Source organism: Sus scrofa, chromosome 3, assembly GCF_054392235.1.
Source record: "Sus scrofa isolate SSC_HxYL_T2T_F1_AM1 chromosome 3, Sscrofa_HxYL_maternal_Yorkshire_Landrace_v2.0, whole genome shotgun sequence".
Lineage (NCBI taxonomy): Eukaryota > Metazoa > Chordata > Mammalia > Artiodactyla > Suidae > Sus > Sus scrofa.
The window spans coordinates 5,892,973-5,910,152 of NC_139385.1; the positions used below are offsets into that span (position 1 = coordinate 5,892,973).

Consider the following 17,180-nt stretch of genomic DNA (forward strand, 5'->3'; position numbering starts at 1 on the left):
GGATTTTTGTTGTTGCTGCTGCTACGGCTGTGTTCTGGTGGTGGAACCCTCCAAAGGCAGAGAGTGTCAGTGGACTTGGATGAAGAATGACCGACGCTCCTTCCTGCCTGTTCAGCCGCTGCCCGAGTCCAGCAGGGCCCTGTGTCGATGGCGCTTTTGCATGTGTGGTGCCGCTGGGCTCTTCTGCATTTCCCCTTGTTGAGGCATGGTTTTCAGAACTGTGCTCAGTCTTGGTGCCTCTGCTTTCCCTCACGTGATGTGCTTTTGTGATGGACAGCTTAGGCCTGCAGCGTAATTTCAGGAGGCAGGACATCTTACTCTGTCTGGTGGGCATTCATAAAAATAAGCTGCAAACGTTTTCCTTTTTTTTTTTTTTTTTATTTTTTTTTTTGTCTTTTTGCCATTTCTTGGGCCACTCCCGCCACATATGGAGGTTCCCAGGCCAGGGGTCCAACCAGAGCTGTAGCCACCGGCCTATGCCAGAGTCACAGCAACGCGGGATCCGAGCCGCGTCTGCAACCTACACCACAGCTCACGGCAGCGCCGGATCGGTAACCCACTGAGCAAGGGCAGGGATCGAACCCGCAACCTCATGGTTCCTAGTAGGATTTGTTAACCACTGCGCCACGACGGGAACTCCACGTTTTCCTTTCTTAAAATAATTTCGGCTGCTTGACGTTTGATTCCAAGCTTCCTGTGCGGAGGGTTGTTTTGGGTGTCTCCGCTGAACTGGAGGTGCATTTCCTGGGACAGCTGGTCTTACTGTTTTCCTCTGGGCGTCTGAAAGCAGCTGGCCCCTTTTTGCACCTTGGATCTTGTTAGTCTCATGTCTTTGGTGTAAATAGCTGTTCTAGTAAGATAGAGGTTTCGTGAGTGTATATTCTGATGGTATCCTTCAAGAAATTTTACTGGTAAAACCTCCTCAGCTTAGTGTATTTAGTTTCTTTGGAAAAAATGTGTATTGTTTTAATGTTTCTTGGAACACTGACCATGTAAGATGTAGGACTTACTAATGAAGACAGTTTATTAACTCAGTCAGTCTGGGAAACACAGCTTCCTGTGTTCCCCTCTTGAAGTTTTACAAGGTCTGTAGACACTAAAGGCTCAGAGAGACGTGTTGGGATATGATTCAACCTTCTGTCCCCAAGCCTGTTTGACGACGGAGTCCCTGTTGACGGAACGGAACTTGCTGCAGGGCCGCGTGCTGGAGGTTTGGGCAGCACTGGACCCTGAAGATCGTTCTCTTACTTGGATGCCCCTGTTGTGGTTTTGGCTTTGGCTCTGAGCTCTCCCTGGCCAGGTTTTGCTGGACACCATGGGCGGGAGCGTGCCTGCCACGGGCTCGGGATCGCCCTTCTCGTGCTCTTTCAGCAGAACACGGGGCGCCTTCTTACCGCAGAAGGGAGTCGCTGCCCGCGTGTCCTGTGGGATCCGTACTCCTCTCAGCAGCCCCCTTCTGCCCACCAGTCCTCAGCCACAGGGCCGCCACCTCTAGCCCGGAGCCCTCGCCCCCAGCAGGCCCTCCGCCTCCTCGACCTCCTCCTTGCCGGCTTCGGCTCTTTTCGTACATCCCCAGCGAGGTGGCGTTGCACGCAGCAGCCTCCGGGTCGCACCTGCCCCTGACCCGCTGGAAGCGCAGCTCCAGGAGGATGGGGTGACGACGTCCTGTCCTTCACGTCTCTGCTCCTGGCTGGGGCCGGCTCAGGGCCGCCCTCCGTCAGCAGAGGGTCAGCAGCAAGGCCCCTGGTCCTGGGAGGGCTTGCAGGACCAGGCCTGTTGTATCAGGGTCGATGCAGCCTTCCTGCCTGGAGGATGGACGTGCCAGTTACGCCCATCACGAGTTTAGTGGCCAGGCCACGGCACTAAGAGAAACACAGCTGTTCTCACATTGAATAGGCTGGAAATGAATGATGACGGGTGCGTTTTCACCCAAGAGCATCTCGGAACTGAGATGCTCCTCCTGTTGTCCAGAAGAAATGTCTTAAGGATGTGTTTTCTCAACAGCAACATCTGCGAAAGTGGATGGAAGTGGTGGTCCTCACCCACAAAGGGGGCCAGCGGAGCGACGGAAACGTGAGTGACCTTTGCCTCGGGGCAGCCCTGCCGCGCCCTGCCCTTAGCCATGCTAGTGCATCCGCAGCCCGGGTCGGAGGTGTGGGTTTCTGTGACTGTGGTCCATGTAAACTGTTCCACATATTTCGTTAGCATGACATTTCGCTTTGATTTCTCTTAATTGTTGAACATCCCTTTTCGTTTCTTTAAAATCTCCCTTTTGTTCACTTCAATACGACGTTTTTGTTGAGGAGCGTTCTGGGGAGCTTGACGTATTCGTGCATTTCACTTGTGTTAGGTTTTCTTTAGTGTGCTTTCTCGGCTGTTCTTGGCACGGGGTGTGGCCTCAGCTGCTGTTCTCCATTGTTTTCCGTCACCACCGCCTCATAAACACCAGCTGGCGGTTTTAGGACTGAAGAAAACATTAAGGAGAATGTAGGCAAGCACCACATAAAAACGAGCCTGTGTATTTTCTGGGTCCGAATCTCCCACCCAAGCTGTTTGCCAAAAGGGCCAGTACTTTGAAAGCACATTTTTATGGCTTTGAGGGAAAACCACGTTGGCTGAATATTTTTAAGTATCTAATGTTGGCACTAAAAACTTCGTCTCCTGCAAGTGAACGGTTCTTGCTGTTGAGAGCCCACTCTTCTTTGTTAATGTTCTTTGAAAATGTCCAAGGTGACGATTGTCCTCTCAGTGGGGTTTTGTTTTCCACAAGTTCCCATCACGCCCAGTGAGACTCCACGCCAGTGTCCCGACGAGGGGATCCCGAGTGCTTCGAGGCGTAGATAACAGGGCTTTGTGTCTTCCTGTGCCTGTTTGTTGGCTGCTGTGTTCCATCCCAACTTGTGTTTTATTTATTTCTTTTGGCTTTTTTATACTTTGTTTTGACCATTCTGTGTCAAGGTGTTTTGTTGATGTAAGTCTTGTTTCCTGCTGCTCCTAATCAGCCAACAAGCAAAACCTAAACCAGGACTTGAAGCTTTCTTTAGGAGTGTTAAACTGCCCATGACCTTTCTGATGGTTTGGTATTTGTGTATATAGGGAAAAAAGCAGGAGATTTTCATGGGGGAGAGCAGAGTGTATTGTAAAAGCCTCCGCTCTTGGGAGTAGATGCACGTACCTCTGCTTTTCTTCCCCATTTCTCATCTTTTAGGTATTTTTGCCCTAAATTGTTTTACAATTAGATGTTAATTCTCTGAAACATACAGCCAGTTCTAGAATAAACAGTAAAACCCTAGTGGGCAGATGAATGACTTCGCTTAGATCAAAAAGATCCCATAAACTTCACACCAACTTACTTGGGATGGGGGCACTTGCACAGGGGTTGGGACCGTGGGTACCAAGAAGTCCTTGAGCTCCTATTGAAGCCCCTTGATCCACCTCCGAGCACGTCCCCACGAGCTGGAAGTGTCCCGCTGCTGAGGGAGGCCGAGGCAGTGTGGCCACACCGCCTTTCTGCCCTTGAGCTCTGATGGCTTTTAGTAGATGCCCCAAGGCTGGGAGTGGGTCTTGGAAAATAGTTTGTTTTTATTTGCTTGGGTTCCCAAGTACCATTGCCCAGTTGTGATGACATATTAAAGTTGAATAAAATAAATAAAAGCTCCCCGTAATAGCGAGTACCCCTGCCGATCAGAGCTTTGCATTCAATCCTGTTTAGGAAGGTTCCATGTAGAACTTAGAGGGGAAAACTCACGACCACCCGTCACACACACACACACACACACACACACACACACACACACACACACACACACACACACACACACACACACACAGCTTCATTTCACCAGATAATGTCGGCCTGTGGGCTGTTCTGGGGGTGTGGGCCTCAAACATGCTTCATCGAGGGGGATCAGACCCCCTGCTACGCTTCCAGCTTTAGCTGGGAAGAGGTTTTTCCCTAAGGTCTTAGCACTTGACCTCAAATCTTGAAGTACTCACTTTAAACAAAACAGTATTTTAAAGAATGTGTTTGCCTACAATAAGGTCTTAAAGTTTCTCCCCCAGATGAGAATTCTGAACCTCCTGTTCTCTACATTGGATTTAGGCAAGAGTCCACTCCAAGTGACACCGTCAGAAGGGCTGTTTTGACATCTGAAGGGTGGAAGGTGTATTTTTTTTTTTGCTGCTGAGCATTTGTGAATTACTGTGTGCTTTCTGATAACTGTCTTTCCTGTCTTGTTTACCCCACTAATCCTTCCTGTGTATGAGTACTGGGGACGTTCTGTGTCAATAACGTAAATAGAAAAAGCTGATTTTCCTCCCCATCTTCAGGAGAGCATTTCAGAGTGCGGGAGGTGTTCCCTGTCTCCATTCTGTCAGTTTGAGGTGAGAACAACCTATTAACAGTCAGCTTATGACTTGCACTGTGAAGAACAGTTTATATTTCCTTTTCTTTGCTTTTCCTTTGACCTTTTCGTTGCCTTTTTTCATGCTGTGATTTTTGTTTTGGTTCAGCCTGCCGCGGAAGGGGTAGAGGTGAGAATCCCAGTGGAGGCGCAGGCGGGGTTGTTGTCGCACTTGGCTGTGCTGTGACTTGTGGTTCTGTGGTGGACAGCGTGTGTCGTGCCTCTGAGTGCAGTGAGCCGTGTCGTCCGTCTGTGGCGGTTGGAGTAGCACATGGCCGTGACCTGTCCACGCATGTTTCCTGTGAGGACGTGTTTAAGCCAGATTCTCAGTTCGTTGGGGTCCTCCACGCTCGCATCACACTCTCTCAATATTTACAAGATGCAGGCGGAGTTTGCTCTCAGAATGTTTGTGTGAACTCAGGCGTCTGACAAGCTCTCGAGAGGAAATGCCACCAAGAAATCACGCCACCTGCCAGGGGCTGGGAGGCGTTCCATTTCCCGTCACGCTCTGACCAACTGCCGCACACTGGAAACCTACGGGCCCCTCGCCCACCCAGGCCCCCGGGCGTCTCAGGCCCGTCCCGCCGCCGAGGGGGGCATAGCGCCCGCCGTGCCTGCCGACTGCCCGGCTCTGGCTGCCCCTCCTCTGTGAAACGGGGGTGATGACCGCTGTCATTCCTGCCTTCGGTGGGGAGGGGAAGGCACACGAAGTGATTTCCTGACGGTGCTTTGAGAACAAAAGCCCTTAAGACGAGAGCACCGTCGTTGGAATGTCACTCTCATTGCAGGGTAGCCCTTGGGCTGAAAACTTGAACCCCACAGGCGAGGGCTCTGGAGGAGGCACGGGGTGACACCGAGCTGGCTTTTCTCGTTTCTTACCCATCTCACTGCTTGCCTCTTGGCTTAAAGGGGCATCTGGAGAAGCGTCTCGGGTGCTGCCAGGTGCCGTGGTCCATCACGGCTGGTGTTTATCATCCCCGTTTTACCGCGTCCAGAGTAATGGGTGTCCTGTCACACAGCCACCCAGCTGGGACCTCAGGGCGTCTTCCCTTCCCCGTGGCCTGAGTAGCAGCCACAGCACCGTGGGGACTGAGACCGAGAAGGCTGGGGGGACCCCGATGGACTACCCAGCTGCTAGCACATGAAGAAGTGCAAAATTCTTGGTGTTTCCCGTTTTTCGTATCATTCCGTAAAGCAGTTTGTCAGCTGTGTTTTCGGGCCTGGTTGACAAATCTCTAGTGCCACACACAGTTGGTCATTTATTTACATGGATAATTAATTTCCAGGGTAAATTACTTCAGTACTTGTTGAGGACTTTCTCTGTGCTAAGGTTTGAGGGCAAGAGAAGTCTGTGCCCTCAGAACCTAGTGCTTCGGGAAGACTCCATGATGTCATGGCCCCCTGAGGGACTTCTGACACGGCCCCGCGGGGCGAGGGGGCGAGGGGGCTCTCGGCGGCAGCCCTGGAGGTGACTCCGCCCCTCGTCCGTGTGCCTGAAAGCAGACACGGCATCCCTCAGGTGCACGGGCAGCTCCTCCCGGCCACAGTTGACAGGTGCAGTCTGGAGGCCAAGGGCCCCTAGTTTCCTTAGGCCACAGCCGTGATCTGAGGTGGGTACGTTGTGGCTTTTACATGTTACCTCTGCTTCTGTGGGCTAGCCTTGCGAATGTAGCTAGAGCACAGTAGGGTCTGTAGCAATGCTGGTATCTCTAACTAGCAAAATCAGTTGGCCTATGGCGTAATTTCTGGCTTCTCTTCCTTAGGAAATGAAAATTTGCTCGGCAATCATAAACCTCTTCCACCTGATCCCAGCTGCACCGCAGACTCTGGTCAAGCCTTTGTTGGAGGTTGTGATGAAAACGGAACGTGCTATGTTGATCGAGGTAGCGGTCGAACGCGGGTTGACGCTCGTTTTTCCTCCGTCTGTCGTTGCTTGCGGTGTCCTCGCCTTGTCGTGTTTTAGATGATTGACCAGGAGCGTAAAGATGTCAGGTGTTAATATTTGCTTGTGGTGCCTGCACTCCCAGGACAAGGCAGGGAAAGGCACACGGCTGCCCTGTGAGGTCGCGAGGCCGGAAAAGCCTCCAACCTCAAAAAAATGCAGCCTTCACCCCGTGTCCTGTAGGCTGGCAGTCCATTCCGAGAGCCTCTGATCAAGTTCCTGACCCGCCACCCCTCGCAGACGGTGGAGCTGTTCATGATGGAAGCCACGCTGAACGACCCCCAGTGGAGCAGGATGTTCATGGTGAGAGCGGGGCCCCTGCCGGAGCTCTACCCGAGTTTCTGTCTCCCTGCTCAGTGGCCTGCTTTTGTTTCTCTCCTGTGTGTGTATTAGCAACACTGTTGCCCATGGGAAAAGCTCACCCCTCTGTCTAGGCATTTGGTGGGGTAACGAAGGAAGGAGCTGCCAGGATTAATGACAATCGTGATGCGTGGTAGCTGTCGAAAAGCCTTTTTTGAAGAGGGTGCTTACATGATTTTCCTTTCTTTTTAAGCCCCCTTAGAGTTCCTATCATCCAAACATTTTGTGAGTTTTGATTCGCTTAAAACACCTGTTGGGTTTGCTTGGTTTTTAGAGTTTTTTAAAACACAAAGACGCCAGACCTCTTCGAGACGTGCTGGCGGCCAACCCGAACCGGTTCATCACGCTCCTGCTGCCGGGCGGCGCCCAGGCGGCCGTGCGCCCCGGCTCGCCCAGCACCAGCACCCTGCGCCTGGACCTGCAGTTTCAGGCCATCAAGGTAGCACTCCTGTCCTCTGGACGCCCGGCGTCCCGAGCGTTCCGGGGAGGCCAGCCAGAGCCCTGTCGGCATCCCCCCTGTCTCCTCTTTGGCAGATCATCAGCATCATAGTTAAAAACGACGACTCCTGGCTGGCCAATCAGCACTCTCTGGTGAGCCAGCTGAGGCGCGTGTGGGTCAGTGAAACCTTTCAGGAACGACACCGGAAGGAGAACATGGCTGCCACCAACTGGAAGGAGCCCAAGCTGCTGGCTTACTGTCTGCTGAACTACTGCAGGTGGGCGCCTCCGCGTGCTCCGCCCCGAGAGCCCTGCTGCCCAGTCAGCGCAGCCCGGGCCCCTCCCCGCCGCGCGTTGCTGGGCTCGCCGGGTATGTGTGGGCAGACGTGCTGCGGAGAGAGGGCTGTGGCCGCCAGTTGCTGTAAAGACAGGTGGCCATCATGCGGAGCGAGGGCCTTGGCCGTGACGTGACCTGCCTGCTCCTTGCCACCCTTCAGGAGGAACTACGGAGACATAGAGTTGCTCTTCCAGCTGCTCCGGGCCTTCACGGGTCGTTTCCTGTGCAACATGACGTTCTTGAAAGAGTACATGGAGGAGGAGATTCCCAAAAGTTACAGCATCGCTCAGAAGCGGGCCCTGTTTTTTCGCTTTGTGGACTTCAATGACGCCAACTTTGGAGATGAACTCAAGGCCAAGGTGGGTCCCGCTCGTAACGCAGCAGAAGCCACGGCGTCTGAGCTCGTTGCCGAGGGAGCCGAGGGCACCGCTTGAGTTCCGCCGTGTCCTTCCTGGCTCTGAAAGGGTGGTCGGGGCTGCTTCCGAGGAGAAGACCACTGTCGGAAACAGGCAGATCCCGCCGTGAACCAGCAGTGACCAGTAGTTTGTTCCCTTGGTTTTGACAGAGCAGCTTGTTGGGGGTGAGAAGGTTAAACCAGACCCGGGTCTCTTTTTCTCAGTTTTTAACCTACTTTTCCAGTTGCCCGTTGACTAAAAGACAAGATTATTAGCTGCCCCCTTGCTAAGTTCTGACTTGAGGGTGTAGCATGGCCAAGCTGGCTGTCCTGTCCCCGAGGTAAAGAGCACGGCTTTGCTTTCCTTCTTCATTGTAAAATTTTTTTGTAGGTTCTGCAGCACATCTTGAATCCTGCTTTCTTGTACAGCTTTGAGAAGGGGGAAGGAGAGCAGCTCTTGGGACCTCCCAATCCGGAAGGCGATAACCCAGAAAGCATCACCAGTGTTTTTATAACCAAGGTGACTCACTCACCGTGCATCGGCCTGGAAAGTAACTTGGGGGGTGGGGTGGGGGGGGTGGTTCACCATGGGGGGGGAAGCTTATTTCCCGAAGGCCTGTGTGTGTCACGATTGTGTGAATTCGTAGCGGCGCACTCTGACTCTCACTAGTGAGCTTGTTGAGGCAGCCTCCCTGCGGACTGAATGAGCTTTCCCACCTCAGTAGATGCGAGTGAAAAACGGAGCATACCTCAGTGAGAATTCAGATGTCACAGTTGGCCCTTGCTGCTGGTCAGTAGCGTTGTCACAGTCCGTTTCCATCTGTAGCTTTGCCAGAGAACCTTCTAAAAGCCAGTGAGGACAGCGGTCTGGGTCTGATTGCTGCTGCCAAGTTCGAGAGCCGTCGTGGCAGTAGGGTGTCTGAAATCAGCTTCGGGCTCTCTTGGCAGTAGTGTTTGCAGTTTGCACCAGTGAGGTTTATGGGGTCAAGCGCCTCGTGAGAAGCACCTGCACCCGCTTTCCTGCCATGTGCCTTGACCACGCTCGGCAGTGGGCCGTGGGACTTCACCGGCAGGTGCTGTGTTGGCCTTGAGGTGGTCGGTAGGGTGCCCGGGCCGGGGGTGTTCCTGGTGGGCAGCGTGCTGCCCGCGAGAAGGACACAGTGGTTTCCTCACTGCTCTCCCTGGGGTCCAAGCAGAGGCAGCGCCGATACCGTCAGCGGGTGGCTGGGCCTCACGGGGCCTTTGTCCCTTACGACGGGCCTCCTTCTGTGGTTTTGACCCCACTCCCTCCGTCCCGAGGGAGTGAGAGCTGAGCCTGAGGAGTTACTTGTGCTCCACACGCTGACGTTTGCCTTTCTCTGGGCACCTGGGGGAGACGGTGACCCAGATCCCGCCCCCTCCCTCCAGGCTGTGTCCTCTGGATCAGAGGCTGCCGACCAGGCGCAGGGGGCGAGTTGGGATTTCGAGTGTCTGAGGCGGCGGGTGGCCTGGAGGCTTGGGAGGGGCTTCTGGGAAGCAGCAAATCCTGGGGAGAGAGGACTTGGGCTCTAGGGACCCTCCCCTGATGCTCATGCAGCAGTGGTGGAAGCCTGCAGCCGCGCGGTCTTCTGACAGATGGACGGCGGCTGGGGTCTTGCTGAAGGAAGCCTTCGCTCAGGGTGCTTGGCTCCATAGAGGCGTCAGGAGCATTCCTCGGGGTGTACGGTTTTCACTTACATCCCCAAGACACATGTAAGAGTCTACACTTAGTACATAGAACATGGTAATTTTTTTTGTAAATAGAGATTTTTCTGTAGGTAACATATTCTGATTATAGTACTAAAAAATAAGGACAAGTTAATTAATAGTTGACTAGGAAAAAAAAATCTCAATTATTTGGAAATTAAGGGATTCCTTGCTAAATCACCTTGCACTTGCACTGAAGAGCAGCTCTGCCTTTTCTCCCTCCAGCCCCTTTGCCCACTGCACTGTGACTTCTAAGCCTGCCCTCTTTCTCAACGTGAAAGTAAATGTCGTGATTCTAATCTCTTTTAATAAAGGAAAACTGGCGTGACATCCTTGACGCCATCCTTGTAAACTGGGCACTGTGCGTGCGTGGTAAGGTTTGGCCTTGGCCTCAGACCCTGGGGAGATAGAAAACACGGTCCAAGCCAGAAAGCATCCTTTGTGCTCGCCTCCGGCAGGTCCTGGACCCCGAGAAGCAGGCGGACATGCTGGACTCGCTGCGCATCTACCTGCTGCAGTGCGCCACGCTGCTGGTGGAGCACGCCCCCCACCACATCCACGACAACAACAAGAACCGCAACAGCAAGCTGCGCCGCCTCATGACCTTCGCGTGGCCCTGCCTGCTCTCCAAGGCCTGCGTGGACCCCGCCTGCAAGTACAGCGGACACTTGCTCCTGGCCCACATCATCGCCAAGTTCGCCATACACAAGAAAATTGTCCTGCAGGTACCTGGCGGGGCTGCCTCCTGTCCGCCCGGCATCACGTGTCCACGGCTCCCGCGGTCACGCAGCCTCGCCTTCCCTGGCAGTTGTCTCTTCCCAGCACATTGTACTTTTTATTTATTTATTTTTTGGTCTTTTTTAGGGCCACATCCACGGCATGTGGAGGTTCTCAGGCTAGGGGTCGAATCAGAGCTATAGCCACCAGCCTACACCACAGCCACAGCAACGCTGGATCCTCAGCCCACTGAGCGAGGCCAGGGATCAAACCTGAGTCCTCACGGATGCTAGTCGGGTTCGTTAACCACTGAGCCACAACGGGGACTCCACTTCCCGGCATGTTGGGAAGCGCTCCTCCCTGCGTCCTTCCCTGACTGACGCCTCCCACGGGGACGCATTCTCACCCTTCTTCCCCTCGTCCTGCTGTCCCCACTCCTTCCTCTGCAGCCTTGCTTCTGAAACAGTACAGCGTCCCCCATGTCGTTTCCCCCCCCCCCCCCGCCCCCATGCGCTGCACGACCTGTTTTGGTCCAGGGCCCCAGGCCGCTCCTTAGCTGGAGGCAGACAACAGGCCCTTTTGAACCCTCACCTCCTGGCCCCGCTCTGGGTCGATGATCTCAAGTGCCCGTTCTGTCTCCCCGTGGGTTAGGCTTTGTTGTCCAGCAGCCCCAGCGAGAGTTGCGTTGCTTGCACGCGTGAGGGGCGTGGCCCTGGTGGAGGTGGTTTCTGTCCCTGTGTGCGAATCAGGTGCTGTCATGCACGTGAGCACGCGGCCTGTCTGTCCATCAAGCCCCTGGTAGCTGGTGGTCCTGCCCTGTCCTGTGAGTCCCTCTTGGTTGTTTCCTCTGACCACTTCCTCTTGGGAACCAGAGACCCCAGGGCCACCTATGACCCCCTGTCATTGTTCCCAGCATGCAGGCTCGGGCAAGGCCTGTTCCCAGCACCTCTGTCCCCTTCCCCCTCGGCACCACCTTCAGTTCCAGTCGGCTGGTCCAGGTCCCCAGGACCTCGCTTACATCAGGCCTCCTCTTCCTCCTCCTGACCTGTGGCAGGAGTGCTTCTAAGAGGGCGGCTCCTCTCACTCCTCTTGCCACCCTGGGGCTGGAGTGGAACCATCTGTGTCCCTCAGCTGACTTCCTGCTTGTTAGGCGGGGGAGCTGGGTCTCACTCTGCTGCGTGTGCTGCATCCTCATCTACCACCGGCGCATAGTAGGTGCTCAGAAAACACAAGCGTGAATGTACTCGATCAAAACGTAATGAGAGAGGAAGTAACGGTGTTGTTTCCTAATACAGAAGCCCCAAGGAACTTTCTAGGAATTGTTCTGCAGCGCTCCCATGCCCTGGTTCTAGGTGATGGTGGGAATTTCTGCCCTCTCTTAGGTCTTTCACAGTCTGCTCAAGGCCCATGCAATGGAAGCTCGAGCCATTGTCCGGCAGGCCATGGCCATTTTGACCCCGGCCGTGCCCGCCCGGATGGAGGACGGGCACCAGATGCTGACGCACTGGACGAGGAAGATCATCGTGGAGGAGGGGCACACGGTGCCCCAGCTGGTGCACATCCTGCATTTGATCGTGCAGCATTTTAAGGTGTGTGAGGGCTGGTTAGGGTGCAGGGCTTCAGAGCAAGTACGTTTTCAGGCCTTTGCTTTGAGGTTTTGCCCGTCTTTCATTTTCGCCGGTCAAGGTGTTTCTGATCCATTGATCAGCATGTGTGTATAGACTTGTTGACCTGGAAATGGCTGTAGTTGAGAGACTGTGTCCCAGGTCTGTGCTGCTTTCTGATGTTGCATTTTTCTTGAAGGTACAGTTGACCTCTTGTGCCACAGGGGTTTGAACTGTGTGGGTCCACTTGTCTGCAGTTTTTTTTTTTTTTTCTTTTTTAGGGCTGCACCTGAGGCATATGGAAGTTCCCAGGCTCTAGGGGTCGAATCAGAGCTGTAGCCATCGGTCTGCACCTCAGCCACAGCGGTGTGGGATCTGAGCTGCGTCTGTGACCTATACCACAGCTCAGTAGGATCCTTAACCCTCTGTGTGAAGCTAGATTGATCCTGTGTTCTCATGGATAGTCGGGTTCGTTGCCGCTGAGCCACGACGGGAACTCCTGCAGATGCTTTGCAGTGAATCCATGCTGCTGTATCAGTACAGCTGCAATTCATGGAATCCATGGATGTGGAACCGTGGGTACAGAGGGCTGACTGAAAAATTATATGGATTTTCCGTTTTTTCGAGGATGGGCGCCCTAGCGCCCGTTGGCTGTGCTTGTTTGTCCGTGAATACAGATGAGTTGTTCTTTTATGTGGGAGGTGTCAGCATTAACTCTGGACTTGGTTAACTTGGCTGGAAGGAGTTACTGGCACCTCCTGCCCTGTAACCAAGTCACCACTTTGTTGGACTTTTCATATGTGAATATTTCTGGTAGATTTTGGAGAGAGGATTGAGGCGAAAGCTCCTTGTTTCATCAGGTCTAAAGTTTGATACACATCACACCTGCCTACCTACAGAGCAGTCGGTGTTGCAGTGTCTTCTGAAGACGGCCCTAAAAAAAGGCTCTCATGTCAGGACTCGCTGGGGGAGAGGGGGGTAGACTCGGATCCAGAAGGTGGTGGGCATTTCCTGGCTCAAGTTACAGTTGAGAAATCTTGAGCAGGAGGTTGGGTCGTGCGTGTGGGGGCTGAGACAGGGTGTGCGTGTGCGTGCATGTGCCGGGGCGTGTGCAGCGTCCCTGGCTGACCCCAGCCCCCCGCCGGCAGGTGTACTACCCCGTGCGGCACCACCTGGTGCAGCACATGGTCAGTGCCATGCAGAGGCTGGGCTTCACGCCCAGTGTCACCATCGAGCAGAGGCGGCTGGCCGTGGACCTGTCTGAGGTCGTCATCAAGTGGGAGCTGCAGAGGATCAAGGACCAGCAGGTAGGGGTGCTGGCCCCCCACCCCCGTCATCCCTGCCTCTGTTCCTCCTCCTCCTCCTCCCTGGAAACCAGTCGGTAAAGTCAAGCGGATTTGTGTGTTTTTAAGCCGGACTCAGATATGGACCCAAATTCAAGTGGAGAAGGAGTCAATTCTGTCTCGTCTTCCATCAAAAGAGGTCTGTCTGTGGACTCTGCACAGGAGGTGAAACGCTTCCGGACGGCGACAGGCGCCATCAGCGCAGTAAGAGCCCCACGCACACACCTCGGAGCCTGCTTGCACAGGTTCTGTGCTTCCTTGTGCAAGTTTGGCCACTTCTCCCACAAATTTGGCACATGGGCTGAGTGCTCGAGCCGTGCCAGCGAGCCAGCTGCAGAGGCTGCGCCCACAGCTGGCGACCCCGCCACCTCACTCACTCGGCCCTGCTCCCCTTGGAGTTGAATTGTGATTGAGAACACGTGCCCGTGGTGTGTCCTCCCTTGTTCGAGGGCCTGGGGTGGAACCTCCACCCCGCCAGCCCTCCCAGTTCTTCCACTGCCTGTGCTCCTATGTCCACCCTGTGCTTGGAAGAGAGAGCCGGCCCCATCTGCGGTTTGTCCATTTACCTCTCTACATGTGTCTGGTCTAGGGCTGTCCTCCCAGCTACAAACATCCCCTGCCTTCTCCCCTCCCTGCACCCCCTCCTCTCCTCCCTGCCGTCAGGGTCCGCCCCCGCCGTTGCTCGCCTGGACCTGTGAAAGCAGCTCTGGGTCCTCTCGCCCCTTCCGCTTTTAGCCCCTTGACTCCGTGGTTCACTTTCTTTTCAGAGTTTAGGCTGGGGATGCTGGGCGAAGGCTATGTGACTTCTTTTGTTTCCCTAACTTCTGGCATATCATGATCCTTTGAAAATAAAAGGAGTTGAGTCAGACTGTCCTCGCCCTCCCCAAGCCCTGCCTTGGCCTTGACTGTGCCTCTGAGCCCTGTGATGGCCTTGCTGTCCTGCACCGAGTGCTCAGGCTGCAGCCACGTGGGCCTCCCCTCCGCGCTGGAAACGCTTGGCTCTGCACTCCCGCAGGCCTTGGCGGCTCTGGTCTCTCCTCCTGGAGCAGTGTCCCCTGCTCAGGGCCCGCTTCCTCTCTGCCTCGTGTTGCCCCGCCCTTCCTGCTCCTGCTTCCCTTTGTCTTGAGCCCCCGACTCCTGGGAGACCACACTTGCCTGTGGTGTCCCCCCTGCCCAGAAGGGGTTTGCCTTGGGGAGGGGGGGTTTGCCTTGGGGAGGGGCGGCGTGCCCTGGGGAGGGGGCGCTGCTGAGAGCTCCCCTCTGTGCTCAGGTGTTTGGACGGAGCCAGTCTCTGCCGGGTGCGGACTCCCTGCTCGCCAAGCCCATTGACAAGCAGCACACGGATACCGTGGTGAACTTCCTCATCCGAGTGGCCTGTCAGGTGTCGTATCTGCCTGTCGTAGGTCAGGGATCCTTCGGAAGGAAAGCTGCTGGTAGACGCCAGTGGCTTTGACGACCACAGTTTATCAAAAAAGAAATAGACAAATCAAGGTCTGAGAGCTAGCTTTGTTCCTTTCATACCAAATTCCGTTTGTTTCCTTTTCTTTCTTTTTTAAAAATTCTATGACTGCACCCACAGCATATGGAAGTTCCCAGGCCAGGGATTAAATCTGAGTCGCAGCTGCAGTCACCACCATAGGTGCAACAGTGCTGGATCCTTGAAGCCACTGAGCTTGTCAGAGATCAAACCCATGCCTCCACAGCAACTCAGGCCGCTTTGCCGGAGTTTTCGCCCACTGTGCCCCAGTGGGAACTCCTCCATTTGCTCCTAACATGCTAATATTTCTGAAATTTGCCTGTCTTACAGTAGGATTTTTAAAAAGATTTTTTTTTTCAACAGTGATAAGATAACGGTACATTTTATAATTAATAGCATGCTGGTGTTGTTGAAACATGGCACTTCAGGGATCTTGGGCAAATTGCCTTTGGCGTTAGCATTGTCATAAAGGTGTTGGGACTGATCTAAGCTACACGAACTGTGGACAAGATTTAGTCATGGTTTTGTTTTTATAACTCGCACTTATTTACTATTCATATCGATAATACACTTTCATGGAATTGTTGGGAATTAATTTCTGGAACTTTTCATGGCTGCGCCCATGGCATGCAAAAGTTCCTGGGCCAGGGATCAAACCTGAATCATAGCCATGTGATGCTGAATCCTTAGCCCCTTAGGCCTCCAAGGAATCCTGACACTTTCCATTTTTATGTTTCAAAAAAAAAAAATACTGTAAATGACATTTTCTTTACAAAGTAGTTTTTATAATTATTAAAGTAGTATATCTCGCGTCAGTACCGAGGGCCTTCCAGGTCCTGAAAACGGTCCCTTTGTGTGCTGCCCCTGGCTGGCCACAGCCGGGGAGGCCCCGGGGGGAGGCGCTCTGGCTCTGCTCTCCGGGGCCTCCTGACGCTGGTCGATGAATCGCACAAATGAGTACAAATCACCACTAACCCACCACGAGGGAGAAGGGGGGTCCCAGGGGCAGCAGAGACGGCTGCGTTAAGTCAGGTGGGAAAGGAGGTGGCCGTGAGGTGGCACGCTGGGGCGGGCGGGTGGGCGAGGGGCACTGTGGGCACACGTGCCCGGAACCACGGGCTTGACTGTGACTGAATTTCCAGGTCAACGACAACACCAACACTGCGGGGTCTCCTGGGGAGGTGCTGTCCCGCCGCTGCGTGACTCTCCTGAAGACGGCCTTGAGACCAGACATGTGGTCCAAGTCGGAGCTTAAACTGCAGTGGTTCGACAAGCTGCTGATGAGCGTGGTGGGTGCGAGGCCCTTGGGACGGGCGGGCGGCCACCCCGTGTCCATGCTCGTGGCAGTTAGGACCCCCTCCACCTGCTCTCCTGGCTGCTAGCTGATAACCACAGAAAGCGGTGTAAAACTTGAGCTCTCGGAGTTCCCGTCATGGCTCAGTGGGTTAAGGATCCGGCATTGCCATGAGCTGTGGTGTAGGTCGAAGCCGCGGCTCGGATCCCGCGTGGCTGTGGCTCTGGCGTAGGCCAGCAGCTACGGCTTCTATTAGACCCCCAGCCCGGGAACCTCCATGTGCCGCGGGAGCAGCCCTAGAAATGGCAAAAAGACAAAAACAAAACAACACTGGAGCTCTCACCTCCAGCCCCAAACAGTGGGAGTGTGGAAACAGAATAGTTCTCTTGCCTTGCACAGACTCATTTGTTAAACTGACCTCCCTGCTGGCGTGGAGTAGACATTTTTAATTGACTTAGGCAACAACCTTTAAAATAAACTTTAATTTTTAAAACAGATTGAATCGTGGGCATTGCGCTGTATCGTCAGGTAATAAGAGACAGCCCCCGATGCTTATTATATGGTGGGTGTTTTGTTTCGGCTTCTGTAAAAACCACAGTCCTATCCTTTTCTGGAGGTCGCAGCAGCTTTCCTCCTGCCCGACCCATTTCATTACTGGGACACTGTCGAGTTTGTCTGGTTCTGTGATGAGATGTGAAGGCTTTCAGTCTCAGGACTGTAAGATCTCTTCTAAGCGTGTGTTGTTTTGTGCTCCAGGGATGAGCACTGTTGCTTGAGTTGTTCGAAATGTTGTAAAGGTTGCCTGTGTTACAAGAATAGTGGTAATAGGCCCCTTTAGGTTGCAGCACTTGGCTTTGATTCTGGCTTAATGCTTAATTTCTGGATCATCTGCAGATTTTTTTTCCTCTTTTTCTCTTTGAAAGGTCGCATTATTTTCCTGTGAAATACGGTCGCAGTTGAAGTGAGCTCAGCCAGTTCATCGGCTGACGTTTTTTCAGAGCGCAGTATGTTAGGCTCATGTGACTCCCTGCCTTTCCCCGTAATCTGCAGGACGTGGAAGCTCCTGCCCCCCAGCTCAGCGTGTGCACGCAGCGCATCTGCAGACGAGTCCTTGGGGAGGATGTTTTAAGTTTTCACTAAAACCAT

General features: G+C 53.9%; 1 protein-coding gene across 17 annotated transcripts in view; it reads left to right on the forward strand.

The window, feature by feature from the left end:
- The window catches only part of TRRAP (transformation/transcription domain associated protein), a 120,044-nt gene that overhangs the window by 56,755 nt on the left and 46,109 nt on the right, over positions 1–17,180 (forward strand). For 6 of the 17 annotated variants that reach the window (XM_021086098.2, XM_021086096.2, XM_085016439.1 and 3 more), the window contains exons 31-45: positions 2,005–2,073; positions 4,330–4,383; positions 4,513–4,533; positions 6,167–6,286; positions 6,529–6,648; positions 6,980–7,144; positions 7,240–7,421; positions 7,641–7,839; positions 8,266–8,394; positions 10,058–10,324; positions 11,699–11,905; positions 13,069–13,227; positions 13,333–13,467; positions 14,534–14,644; positions 15,883–16,029. In XM_021086098.2, the coding sequence (XP_020941757.1) occupies positions 2,005–2,073; positions 4,330–4,383; positions 4,513–4,533; positions 6,167–6,286; positions 6,529–6,648; positions 6,980–7,144; positions 7,240–7,421; positions 7,641–7,839; positions 8,266–8,394; positions 10,058–10,324; positions 11,699–11,905; positions 13,069–13,227; positions 13,333–13,467; positions 14,534–14,644; positions 15,883–16,029 (2,085 nt within the window). The remainder of the gene's footprint in view (positions 1–2,004; positions 2,074–4,329; positions 4,384–4,512; positions 4,534–6,166; positions 6,287–6,528; positions 6,649–6,979; positions 7,145–7,239; positions 7,422–7,640; positions 7,840–8,265; positions 8,395–10,057; positions 10,325–11,698; positions 11,906–13,068; positions 13,228–13,332; positions 13,468–14,533; positions 14,645–15,882; positions 16,030–17,180) is intronic. The other 11 variants (XM_021086103.2, XM_085016440.1, XM_085016445.1 and 8 more) reach the window with 3 other exon arrangements.